The following is a 13,715-nucleotide window of genomic DNA, read 5'->3' as shown; positions in this document are numbered from 1 at the left end:
TCTGGCCAAATTGACTTTAAGATTATTTGCTGTGGTGACCTATAAAGTGTTCAATGACAAAGGCAGGTTTTGTCGAATACGAGAAAACAAAACACTATTGCCCGATCAAATTTTTTTTTAACTACTCGTGGTTCAGTCAAGTCATTTGCAAAAGCCAAGTCAAAGTCAAGTTATTTTTTTAAATAATTCGAGTTCGAGTCCAGTCACCAGTTATCTCAGTGAAGTTCCAGTCCAGGTTATTGCCGTAGTAATCAAATCTGACGACACTGTCGTTCAAAATAATGGTAAACTTACAAAATCAAATTAGGAACACTAAACACGGATCTGTTGATTATCTTCAGTAGAAAGAGAGTGGCCCAAATAATAGATAAAAGATGATGATGGCAAAAGAAATTGCCGAAACGTTTGCTAATAAAAGAATGAATCTTTTATCTATTATTTGGGCCACTCTCTTTCTACTGAACAAAAAAATATATTCGGAATAACATTTCGCAAAGCAAACAACAAAAACGAAACAAGTAGCAACTTCATAGTTTTACGTAATTACGAAAATAACCAAATGCTAAAAAAAATATTCAATTAAAGCACTTCAATATTAGTCAAGTCATTTTCGTAAATGACTTAAGTTCAAGTCCAGTCATTTTGTAGCGCACGGCTATTTACCGACTAAGAGATTTTGTGTTTATTGTGCAATATACGCTGTAACGGCTTATGCCCCAGATTTATTGTTTACTCGCACCAAAGTGTAAATGCTAAATGTGCTGTTCCGCGATTATCTCGGCGGTCAGCAGTTCGATTGTCTGTGGCTACTTAAAGGCCGCTATCCGCTTGTTAACAGGACCTCTTCTCAGTTAACGTGTTGTGCGGTTCACAGCGCTGTGTTGTCAACAGTGTTGATTGTCCGCCTTTTATAGTTTCAACTGGGTGTTCGCTTATCAGATAATACAATTAATAATCTCCAGAAGTATTGTGGTTGGCTAACGAGTTATACGCACGCAACCTTCAAGCAACCTTAAAACGAGAGTCAGAAGCTTCAACTAAACAAACTAATCCCGTGTCCCACAATTTAACCAACTGACTTAGGTCAAGTCCATTCGTTCTGTCTGAAAGACATTTAGACCGAAATACTTAAGTCAAGTCATTTGAAAACAGTGACTAAAGTTTATTTTAGTCAGTTATTGACTTAAGGCATTACAACACTGTTTTCGAAATCATAATATGTAAAAAGCGTCTGAACCTGCTATCAGCAGGCCTTGTTCAACTTAAGCACAGCCGCACATGCTGAAAGCAGCCGTTGTGATGTCCCGCGATGTTATCAAGCAGCGGGGCGTCGATAAATCTGCTGCAAATCGCGACAAGCCGGCATCACGCTTTGCCCGATTTATTATCGTGTATTCCACCTTGCCTTGGGCATGCTTTCGATCCACATCAAAGCCACCAATCTCGGTAATTCGCCGCGCTTTGGTTTTAGTTACTCCCTATGGTTTAACTTGTTGCCTGTCTTGACGCCTTTATCACCTAAATTGGGTGCGAGGAATGTTAAAACACGAGGGGGGAAACAGTAATTGCTGCGTTTAGGTTAGGCGCCTTACTAAAACGCCATCTTTATGTTGGCTTTATCAAAACACTAGACGAAATACCCGGCGTCGCCTAGGTTAAATAGAATATTTACCAGTTGAATTCTAAATGGCGATTGACTGCTCGCGTTTGTAAATCGATAACCGCTGCAATAAGCAGGATAATTTGCAAAATCTACCTGGATTTTGCGTGGTTAAACCAAATGTGGGAATTTATTATGTTATCAATCATCACTATTGAAAAAAGAAGTTCTACCATTTCCGTGTGAATTTGCCCCTCAAGTTATAACCGATGACAACAAACGACGAATGTGTCAATTGTCAAGCAATCAAAGAGTGATAACCAAATTTTCTTATTTTTAAGGGTCTGTACTAATTAAACTTGCTTAAGGCCGTTGTAAAATGTTGTTTTAGTTTAATGTTAAAATAGCCAAATAGGTGCCTTGCAAAAAATTAAAGAAAATGCGGAATCGTTATATTTGTATTTTTGCTGATGATTTTAAAAGTGGAATGTGGTACAACTTTATAAACCACTTAATAAGATTTCGTAACGCAATTTTTAAAGAATAACAATTTGCGTTTAGTCGAACATAGCAGAAAAAGTTTTTTTTGGAAGACCATATTCCAAAAACTACTCATGAAAAGGTCGTTTTGTCGTTTAAATTTGGTTAACAGAAAAACATTTTAAAGGTTAATTACGCTACACTTGCTTAACACAAGTCGAGTAATCTCGAATTTGCTTCCATCGCTCAAAATCAAACTATTTTTGACGTTTCGGCGGCTAAAACTTCGCCGATTCGTGCACAAGGCTCGCCAAAATCTTGCAGCGGCTGAAGTTACATTTTAATGATCATCGCCTTGTGTCGGTGAAAAAGCCACACACAGAATTCGCGAGGAAACCCTTATAAAGGCCGACACTTCAACAAAAGCAAGGTCGCTGCGGTCAAATATGTTGTGGTGCAGTTGTGTGCGCTAGCACTGCTTGTGTGTATCCCACTATTGTGTGCTGTAGCCTGAAGAGGCAAGGTCTGAGTTGCGAAGTTGTCTCGCCAGAGATTACATGGCAGCTGCGGTTTGAGGGTGCTTTTGTTGTCCAACTGTACAGTCGTTATTGTCAGTTCGCAATAAATCGTGTGATGGCCGCAGAACTTGAACTGGAATTTTACAGAAACAACCACGTGGGCACTTAGAGCCCCCCAAATACCTTGACTTTTTCAAAAAAATATACTTCCCAAGTAGAAAATTTGAAATCGAAGGAAAGTTGTTTAAATCAGTCTTACTTTTATAAGTTCAAAAAGAACCCTTGAGAAGTTGTTACGCATTATTTCAAATCAAACAGTCGCCCCAAATAAACCTGTAGGCGTTGGTGTAACTTAACGCAATAAACTCAGAGTTTCATGATACCAATGTTCCTGTGTAAGTATTGACTTCAAACATTTCTACCCTTATAAATTCTTCGAATATTTCTGCCTTCATTAGTTCTTTAAAAATAAAATCCTATCCTATCCTTTAGGCATTTAATTTCTATGTATGTCGCGAACTACAGGCTACTGTCAAACATACAAAAAGCATCTTAAAACAAAACACATTTTCACACCAATAGGTAAAGCAACGAAGTCACCAGCACTTTATTGAAAAAAAAGAAGAAACGTAATCAGTTCAACGAATTTCGGCCAAAAACCCAAAACTAAAAAAAAACGAAGTGTGTGTTGTGCAAAAAACACAGGAAGGGAGCTTTTTCTTCGTCGTGAGACGCAAAATAAAGGAAGAGTTCGGGTGGTGCTCGGGCTCCACAGAAAAGGCTTGGTCGTCGTCGTTGTCAATCTTTGGCGCGCGATGCCATTGTGACGTCATCGTGAATCCGGGTCACCGGTTCGATGACGGAAAGAATGTTGATTCCGCTCAGACCGAGATTGACTTGCCTGAATAGCGGTAAAGTTGGGTGAATGTTTAATACGGAGCACAGAGCCCCTGAAATTTCTTAGGCCCAGGATCTTCCAAAAACGCACGACACTTTTAATCTTTTTTTTTAACACTTAAAAAACAAACAAAAAAAACGAGCAGGTGATATGTTAATTCTGTTTGTAACTTTTTTTCTCGTGGTTATAACGTGTGTAAAACCATGTGTCGTTTTTTAGATTTATTTACCTTTAAGTTTTATGTTTAAGATATTTTCTTGTACAGCCAACTGAATTTATTACGAGTAGGATAGTTTCTACGATTTTACAGAATAAAGAAAATATGATACGCAACAAACAATCCTGCTTAAATTCGCCATATAAAACAACAAGATTCAAATCTAAGTGATATTACAATTTAATACAGTTGCTAAAATTCTCGAAATTATAACACATAACTACGAGTTTTAACATTCAAAAAAAAAAATCAACAATACTGGATAAGTTAAACTGACAAAAAACTTACTAAAAAGGGACGGCCTAACACTAAATGTCGGCAAGAGTGGATTAGACCAATCATCGTAATGGATGAAGCGCTTTGCATACTTAGGGAGAATTTACGTCGCAATCAACTTAGTGTCGATTTTGGTTGGACGCTCAATGCTTAATAAAAGCGAAAGAGGTCGAAATTAGCGTCTCTACTAGATTTGGCACTATCGCAGGCCGCTTAGCGTGATCTTATATCGATCTGAAATGAAGCTTGTGGCAAAGGCGAAGGCTTTCAGCGAAATGTCTAAGCCTTATTTGTCGGGCTACTTTTTGGCACAAACAGCGGCCTAAGCTAACGTTGATTACATGAAACTAGAAGATATACGAATAATTAAGTAGTTTAAACTATGGAAACTAAAAAAAATACACTGTTAACGGTTTTAAATCAATCGCATGTTCTTCGTTGTTTAGGCATCAAAAACAACTGCTGTTATTAAGTGTTTCCACAATACGCCTTTCTCTAAATCGGTGATTTTGGGTTGAACGCCACGCTAAGTAAGCCGTAACCACTTACCCGAGCATTGAGGATTCCTTGGTCTTGATCCAATGGAAGAACAGGAGTAGGGTGGCGAACAGGTTGTGTCGGCCCTGGAAAATTAACAAGCGTTACCTAAAACCCTTAAGTCACAATTTCAATTAAAAAAATTAAAATTATTGACAGTTAATTCGGAAAATCAACAAGCTTTTACCGTATTCAAATAGCTTTGTTTATAAAGGCTTTGTAAACATGTTTGTTTATAGGTGCGACAGTGTTTTCTTATCCGATTGTTAACTTATAAGTGTGTAGTATCTAATGCATTTTTTGCCAGTAAATAATCTTCATTCAAGTTTAAAGTTCGCCATAATATAAATTAAAGGTGAAACCCAGTTGCCACATAATTTTATGAAATCAAAAATTCAAAGACATTTAAAGAAACTTGAAGCTTTTTTTGGACCTTAAATTTGATCACTCTACGTTTGTTTAACATAGCTAGCAAACAAAACAATATAAATGACATGGTCAAAACTCAGAACAACAAAAATAGTTTACAAAAAAATCACGACATTTTTATTTCAATGACACAGAACATCAGCTAGACATAACATAAATACACTTAAAGCAACCCTGAAAAATATGGTCGCATTCAAAGAGAAGTCAGACCACAACACTTTTTATGTGAAACACAGCAGCGCATTTCCTCCACCTAGCGACAGAGCCATAACAAACATAGTCGCCACTAAGTGGGGTTACGTACCGGCGGCGGGTTGTAGGTGGTTTCTGAGGTGAGCAGCTGGTAGTGGGGAGGATGGAACTTGGACTGGAAGATCTGCATCTTGACGTCACTGCCAGGAGTGGCCTTAGAGGGAGACTGGACGAAGAACTGGGACGTAAAGGTCTTACCGTCGGGGTACCTTGAAAGCGGAATTTATAAGGGTGGTTCTATGCTGCAATGCTCAACGGTTTCAACCTGTCTGTTTTTATTGTTTAAAACGTCGAAAAACACTTTCGATTATATAGATCGCTGGAGTTGTTTCAATTGAACCAGGGCTGCAATCACTTTATAGATGGCAAGTTGTAAAGTAAACCAAGAACCAAGGTGGTTATTGCTTAGGAATGTTAGGAAATACATTTTGCCCGCAATATACACGTTTAACTTTTGGCCAACGAGTAATCCCTGAAAACGAGTAATTAAAGAGTGTTTTTAATACAGTTTCTTTGGAGTCGGGCGTTAGATGGTGTGTTTTGCGGGTAACTTTGACTTAGGTATGGGTATTATGACATTTTTCCTTCCGTAGTTAAGGTACTAGCTTTAGCCTAGTTGTAGGTGCATATTAGGCGATAACCATTGTATCATGCGGTTAAATTAGCCGCATTGGGAGTTAATTGCTCAGTTTTGGGAGCATGATGTGGTGGGTATAACCTTGTTTCCGATGTGGAGACCTTTGGGTATCTAATCCAACCTACATAAGTAGGTAGTTATCAGCTTATATTGGGTGAGGGGGGGGGGGGGGCAGGCGGGTGTCACCCTAGGGGTATCGAAATGTAGATATTTCCCACTTTACCTTGGGTGTGGGGGCATGTGTGTGTCCATGTAGGTGCAGAACATGTGGATGACCAGGGCCGAGTCGGTGAGTACTTCGTCAGTCCACTCACGTCCCTGGACCGAACCGCCCTTGTCCCAGCGATACTCGCTCATGTAACCGCCCGAAGCCAGTGCTGAAAATACAAGCGAAAGATTAGTTAACTGGGAAAACACTGTTGTCTTACATTAGTTTGCAAGAGACTTTCCAACTGTGGTTAGTGCTTGACAAGCGGAACTTGTTTTGTTTGGTTTAGATATAACTAAACTGTGGTTGGTTGTTTCAAAATAAAGTGGGCAAAAGAACCAATACTAGCTAAATTTGCGTTCTAAAGCAGTTTTTTAAGTTTGTTAAAACGAGTAAGACTATTTTAAAGGTTGCCTACCAAAACTAAACGGGTAATGAAAAAACATTTTTTTATTTCTAAACTATATATTAAGTTTTTTAAGATGTTTTAAACGGTTATACATTATTGTTTTTGCCATAGGACGTAACCTAAATTCGAAAACCGGTCAGAACAGTAGTTGTTCCTGTCAAAATCGGCCTTCAACCTTCCTCAAATCACTAGTAGGTGTTTGCTGGTTAATATTCTAAACCAGGCTATGTACACAGGAAGCTATCGCAGACTAACCAAATCTTTCACTCAATGATCGATCGCGAGCAAGGCAGGCTAGAAAAACAACTAGTCTGTCTGTAGTAAGGTTTGAACTCGACCTCCGGCCACATCGGGATCATCGCTCTACCAACTGACGGGCTCAGAGGAAAGCAAGTCGAGAAACAACCAATACATCATTGCTTGCTACAACGGTTAGCACAAGCAATCTGACATTAAAGGAGATCTACAGCACCATATAATTTAATGAAAGGTACACACAGACCACTTACTTCGGATTCTGTCGACGAGATATTCCTGGTTTGGAGTGACCTCCAGGTAGGGAAGCATCCAGGTCAGTTTCGGGATCTGGCTTGTCTTGCTTTGCTGGATTTGCCTAAGAGCGCTCAGACTAGACTCGCCAATCTGTGGAATAACAATATCAACGCAAGCACGTTAACGGCCCGTTTTACGTAAGTGGCCATGACTACTCCTAGCAATCCTACATTTATAACATATCTGTCTGCTTTTTGCTGGTTCGACTAGGTAGTCATAAATATAGGAAAAGTGCTTGCTACTAGGAAAAATTTAGCGGGCATATAAACAAGAAAATAGAAACTGAAAGTTGAATATTGATATGAATATAGTCTGTCAGTATACGTCTATGTATTATTGGTCATTTTTAAAGGTTGTTTTGCGGACAATGATCTAATTATTTTCCTTAGTTTGCATTTCTCAATACTTAAGGTGTTAGGTATTTTATAGAACGTTGGTACGTTTTAACATTGTAGGGTCACAAAGTATGGCAAAAAACATTGGCGCCTTTTCATCCATTTCTTGCACAACTTATTGTATGCGTCACATATGGCATCTCTTACGTGATAAGGCAGTGGTTCTCAACCTTTTAAGGCTTACGTCACCCCTCAGAAAAAATAAATAGATTTTAGGCACCCCACTGGAATTTTTCGTTGACTATTTTACTAAAATGCCACTATAAATGCAACTGGAACAACACAATCAACTTGAAACATGTCGGAAAAAACATTGACGATTAGAATTGCCGTACCAGGGCGCTGCGGTACCCCGGTTGAGAACCACTGTGCTAAGGATTAAAATGCATTGCGATCTATGGCGGAAAAAACAATGCTTAAAAAACGGATTTTTGACTATCACCTGTACTTCGGGACAACCAAGGTGCTTCAGTTGCTCGTTTATCTTGTTGATTTCCTTCACGATTCCCCTTAGCACGGTGATAGTAATCCAACGGCGCAGTCTGCCTATCCACTCCACAAGACAGGCCGAATCAACACCTGCCTGGGTCCAGTACTATTGCGGACGAAAGAGCAGGAATTAACGGTTAACCTTGGTGCTCAACTATGTTTACCATGTAAAAGGGGGCTATTGGCTTGGTAGCCCTGCTATTAAATCATGCTCTTTTTAGTTTTTTGTCTACTTTGAAGTTGAGCTCGTTGATCCCTATATTGAGCATTTCAGTACAAGAAAATAAGTTATCAAAAGTAAGAATGTTGGACATTAGTATCCACCGAAATTGTAATTTAGTTTTGTTTAGCAAATCCAACCAAGCCTTAATAGACCTTAACATGATTTGAACCTATTCGTTCAATTTTAACACAGAAAGAATCAGATGTGGTCTATAACTATGTAAACCTCCAAAGCAGCAATCTTGGAAGGGTCGTCTTTGTTGTTCTTGCTTCTTGTTGGAGACTTTGGGGATCTTGTCGACAACTGAAACAAAATAATGAGATTTAGAAAACCGACAAATGTTTATGATTTTTTTGGAAAACAAGGCATTTAGGTAAAACGCATAAAAACTATATACTACAGTTACACCAATCAAAAAATAAATAAATAAATAAAAACGCATAAAAACTATATACTACACCAGCATTTAAATTCAACAATGGAATTTGTTGCTTTAAATTTTCTTACTTTTAAATCGCTTATACCAGATTAAATGCACAGCTTTAAGTGGTAAACCATGAAACAAAACTGCAGTATATTTATTAGTTACAACCCGTAAAACCAAAGCAATGTATATAAACCTGGTAGACATTCTTGCTAAGTTCTCCCCCGTAATCGTGAAGGCTTGAATTGAAGCTCCAGTAACCCTGGTTGCCACTCGGAGACCCATCAATTCCATCTGCACAAAAAAACTTGCAATTAGTAATAAACACGGCATTCAGTTAGGGATGCCAAAACTGTTAATCCAATAACAATACTTAATATTTGGGCAAAAAGTATCATGATGCTAACGATACCAAATGACGTCATGCTATGCTAAAACATTCAAAATTATTTTTTTTACAGGTTTTTAGGCTACAATTTGTATTGGAGTTAAGAAGTTCAGTTGCCACCAGTTGCCAACATACTATGTTTTAATAAATTTACCGTTTCAGTGTTTTCGATCGAAAATCATCACTGAAATTCGTATATTTATTAGGTGTGAGATCAGCACCAATACCAGCCGTGTATCTGATGAGTATTGTTACTACCAGTTAGCATTGGGTATTGGATGCAATCCGATAATATTGAACATCCCCACACCCAAATATTCAATGCTATAAAAAGGAAGGGGAATATGTTAATAAAAAGTAATACAAGTTACTACTAGGTTTTCATAAAGAAAATAATATCTTAAACTGAAATTTAACACTACTCATGCCAGCAGCTAACAAAAAATCTTTTGATATACTCGAATCTTGCAAAATCTTACAAAGGTGTGCCTTGCTTTGGTCTCGCTCAAACTGAGATTTAAGGTAGTTGTTCAAAGTTTTCTTGTCAGTGATAAAATCATCGCTGGACACTGCAACATAAAAATAAAAGTTTCCTCAAGGGGAAAAGGCAGACTTTTGAAAGTTATCCTTCGGGAAAAAGCAGCCAATATAAAAGTAGTAAAATCCAACTTTAAGCTTCATTCGAATTAAGAGACTAACGATGCCCTACTTTGTTGCGAATTATATTTTCCTTTTAAAAGACTAGAACTTATCAATGACTGACTTTGACTAAAACAAGAAAGTTAAAAGAATATCTAACTTTACATTTAGGCCCTTTAATATACAGCAATCTACAGATTATTTTCATAAGGTTGGGAATATTAAAAAATACAACAAAAAATAATCCTCACATGGCGAATTAACCATTGGGGAGCGTCTATGACGAAGAAATGGGCTTCCACCAGATGAGTCTAGAAAACTGCTGGCATCAAGACTGTGGCCGATGGGACTAGTCTGTTGATAACAACAGGCAATTAACCATGAAAAAAATAATGAGGTTGTTTTGTTGTTAGTAAACTCAAATGTAATTGAAAACATTATGCACAAAATGTACACTTGATTGCAAAGTGAATGTTTGAATGCTAACAATGCAAGTGTAATAAAAGTCTTATGTCAACATTTGCATGGTCCTAAATTTCTTTCAAAATGTTAAGTACAAAAGCCTAATTGGCTATAAAGTGAACAATAAACTTGATACTAATCAAACTACTATATCAGTAAGGGTAGAAATGTCTTATATCAACAATTGCATAATCCTAAATTTCTTTCAAAATGTTAAGCACAAAAGCTTAATTGGCTATAAAATGAAAAATAAACTTGATACTTTATCCTACTAATATATCTGTAAGGGTACAAAAGTCTATCATTAGGATTGGATAATTATGTTTGTGATACCCCTGATTTCATTAAACGAGTTATGCACACATTTTAAACAGCTGTAAAGTAAATATTAGCTGTAATATTCCACCACCTTATTGTAGGAATGGTCAAAGTGTGGAGAGTATTGTGAGGCACCCGTTACGTTTCCCTGGTAGGCGGGTGTTCCTGTAGTTGTGTGGAATGATGAGCTGGGAGATGGGGAGTGACTGGAATAACAAAAACACATGAATATAATGCTGTAGTTGCGCTGGTAAAGGCAAATCAAGTGTCTGACAACAATTATTTGGATATCCAAGGATTATGGTCAAATTACTACCACTTACAAATTTTGCTCCTGTTTATTCATGTTTATATCACAAAAATTATACATTTAGTCCAATTTTTAAATCTCAAACCTCTGCTATTTCTAAAGGTATATTGATATAAATATTGTACTAATTTAATGTCTTTCTAAAGCAAAGTTTTTCTTATTTCAAGTTGTTATCTAAAGATCACCCACATTTGCAACCAGAATCAGTGTAATAAAAAACACTTTTTTTGCAGTTTTCTTAATTTTTGAAAAGCTAATACATCTAAGGTTCCTCATTTTGTCAATAACAACAAAACGTAATTATAATCTACATGCTTTATTTTATAACAGACTTTTGAAAATAATTATTCAAATTCAAAAGCTAACAAAATGTAATATACATCTATATTACATTTATATGATATAGCTTAAAAGAAATGAAAACATGTAACGGACAAAGAAATGAAAAATATGTAAACATCTTTTACACACCTGGAGTTAAGTCTATCAGCAGATACAGGTGTGCTGCTTTGTTGGATTGGTCTCACCAAGTTCAGAAGGCTTGGTGTTTTGTGAGGCTGGGCTGTCACAGTTGCGGGCTTCTGGCTTGCTTGCGGTGAAATTGTTGAAAAGTTAGGATCTAGAAAAGTAAACGAAAATTTGTTGACTGGCCTGACACAGCTTTTTTATTTAAATGGAAATGGATTCACAAATTGTAATATATAACTGACTCCACAACAATATATACATATCTGCAACTGTAAATGTGAGATGTTTTTTTATAAAAAGGTATATACCATTTTGGCACTGTAGCCATGTAAGATAATATTCCCTACATTTCCTGACTGCGTTGCATTTAAGAATGTCGTCAACTCGTCATAATAGAAGTGACCTGTGTCTACTAACTTGAAAAAGAAGCAAATGGTCTCTGCATTTCACAATTCATTAAACTAGCACAGTGGTTTTCAACCGGGTTTGGGTGCCATTTCTAATGCTTAAGGGTGCAGAGAGATATTTGAGAATCTCTTAAGAATCTGATTTGTGCTCAACTTTAACACAAGTTTGTGTAAGATTAGAATGGAATAAATCAATACAGCTTCCTACGTTGTGTAGAGTTGATGTGTGTTGCTCCAGTTCCGTTTATTGTGAGATTCTAGTGAATTACCCCTGAAAAAATCTTGTAGGGGTGCTGTAATCTATTTATTATTTCTAAGGGGGGCCGCCATCCATAAAAGGCTGAGAAACACTGAACTAGTGGCTTGAATCACTGCATCATGTGTATTGGGATTGAATTAAGAATATACTCATAGAGCAATATCAACTGAGTGAAGTGACTCTTGTCTAGAGTTCAAAAAGTTAAGTACTGGTATTTTCAGCGAACTGTTCCTTTGGGGTCAGATACATACAAGGACTGTATAGTAGACTTAAGCAGCTGTCGGGTCACACCTACGCACACATAGCAACACAACTCCAATCGCTAAAGGCACTCACCTGAATTAGATATGCCCATTAGCCTTTTTTGATCAGAGGACAAAAATACCGGCTGCATGGAAAATGAAGCATTGACAGCCTGAATGAAGTCTACCAGAGCATTCAGTGTGAAGAGAACTGCCAACGCTAGAATGCAGGAGTACAGCAGTGTGCTTTGCATGTGAAGAATGGCTTCAATGTGTTTGAAGTAGCTGTGATTTGAAAAAGAAATATGTGTTATATAAAGAGACCAGTCTGCATTCTGTGGCAGTATTTAAAGAAAGTTATGTGCAAACCGAAAGACATTAACAATTGTTTTTTAAAATAATAAAACACGGCGCTGACCTAGAATCCTACCACATTTTTGTCTGGGGTTTATATTCCTAACAATATTTGGGTAAGGGTGAGAATTAGCATTTGGGTTTGAGTGGATCAAGTATTATCATGTTTATTCTTACATATTTATGCTGTCTTGCAATTTACACTTTGACAACTTGTTTCGTTAAGTGTTAAACTAAATGTGGAAGGATTCTAGACAAGTGCCAAATATTTAAAGCAACTTGTGTGCACACCTAATGACATTAACAATTGTTTTTTAAATCTATAATAAAATACATCTTTTCTACCGTGGCCACAAAACGCACGGTTTTGTTTCAAACTTCTGCAGCCTTAACTTTGCCTAGTTACCAAAATCAACAGGCTATAAATAGATTGGATAATGGTTACTTACAATTCACAAAAAAGGAGAACTGCTGCGACCAGGTTTACGGCGGACCAGGTGTAAAGACTTCGCGAATTTACGATATGGGTCTTTTGCTGTGCTGTCTGCTTCACAATCGGACTTACTTTTCCGGCCTCCATAATTTTGCGAGGAGGCGTAGAAAACGCCATGTTTTTTGCAAAAGGCAAAGGCCGTTATACAGTGGTGTGCAAACCTATTTTTGCAAAGCCAGTGACAGGAAATAGGTAGCACTTGATTTTTCTGTTAAAACATCACCACTAGGAAACTCCACAATTACAAAAAATCTTACAAATGAACTTCGCGGCTATAAAACGAAACGCGACACAGCGACACGCGACACAAAAACGGTCTAACATTTTTTAACTGGAAAATATTTATAGACTTATGAGTTTAACAGTTGATATTCTGTTACTTTAAGTGGTAAGGGCTTACAAAATATTGTTTTTGAGCATAACAATAAGCCACTTAGACTATGCGACGACATAAACGTATTTGCATACGTTGTCGCTCAATAAATAACTCCTCTACCAAAAAACAACCAAATACGAAAACATTTTGGTAAATTCACTAGGCCGGCGATGTTCCCCGCCTAATTACGTCACTGGCGTGATTTTGGGCAAGCATTCCACGCCAAAGATCTTTGTCGAGAAGGCAGTTTACTTTTCAGAAGCAGTTAGCAAATCAAGTGTTGTGTAGGCCTGCATGTCCTTTTATCGCCCAACATATGCTTCTGTGCGGCGGGGGGGCATGAAAACTTTCTGTGATGCCGTAGAAAATGAGAAAATGCATGAAAACTTTCTGTGATGCCGTAAAAACGTTACGTCACCAAACAATCTTGTTGAATACCTGATTTTCTCGAGAGA

At 37.4% G+C, this 13,715-nt stretch overlaps 1 protein-coding gene across 1 annotated transcript; it reads right to left on the bottom strand.

The window, feature by feature from the left end:
- Window positions 1–3,285: 3,285 nt before the first annotated feature.
- Window positions 3,286–13,112, bottom strand: LOC146157302 (transmembrane protein 209-like). Its single transcript, XM_083387748.1, has 14 exons — window positions 12,841–13,112; window positions 12,132–12,322; window positions 11,133–11,280; window positions 10,443–10,557; window positions 9,823–9,925; window positions 9,412–9,501; window positions 8,741–8,838; window positions 8,346–8,423; window positions 7,851–8,003; window positions 6,971–7,103; window positions 6,068–6,221; window positions 5,260–5,416; window positions 4,539–4,612; window positions 3,286–3,499 (listed from the first exon to the last, which is right to left on the bottom strand). Exons 1-14 carry the CDS (start codon window positions 12,999–13,001, stop codon window positions 3,397–3,399), a joined length of 1,758 nt encoding a protein of 585 aa, XP_083243874.1. The 5' UTR covers window positions 13,002–13,112; the 3' UTR covers window positions 3,286–3,396.
- Window positions 13,113–13,715: the final 603 nt, after the last annotated feature.

The sequence above is a fragment of the Ascidiella aspersa genome, chromosome 4 (genome assembly GCF_963924565.1).
Source record: "Ascidiella aspersa chromosome 4, kaAscAspe10.2, whole genome shotgun sequence".
Classification (NCBI taxonomy): domain Eukaryota; kingdom Metazoa; phylum Chordata; class Ascidiacea; order Phlebobranchia; family Ascidiidae; genus Ascidiella; species Ascidiella aspersa.
This window is presented reverse-complemented; position numbering and strand designations above follow the sequence as displayed.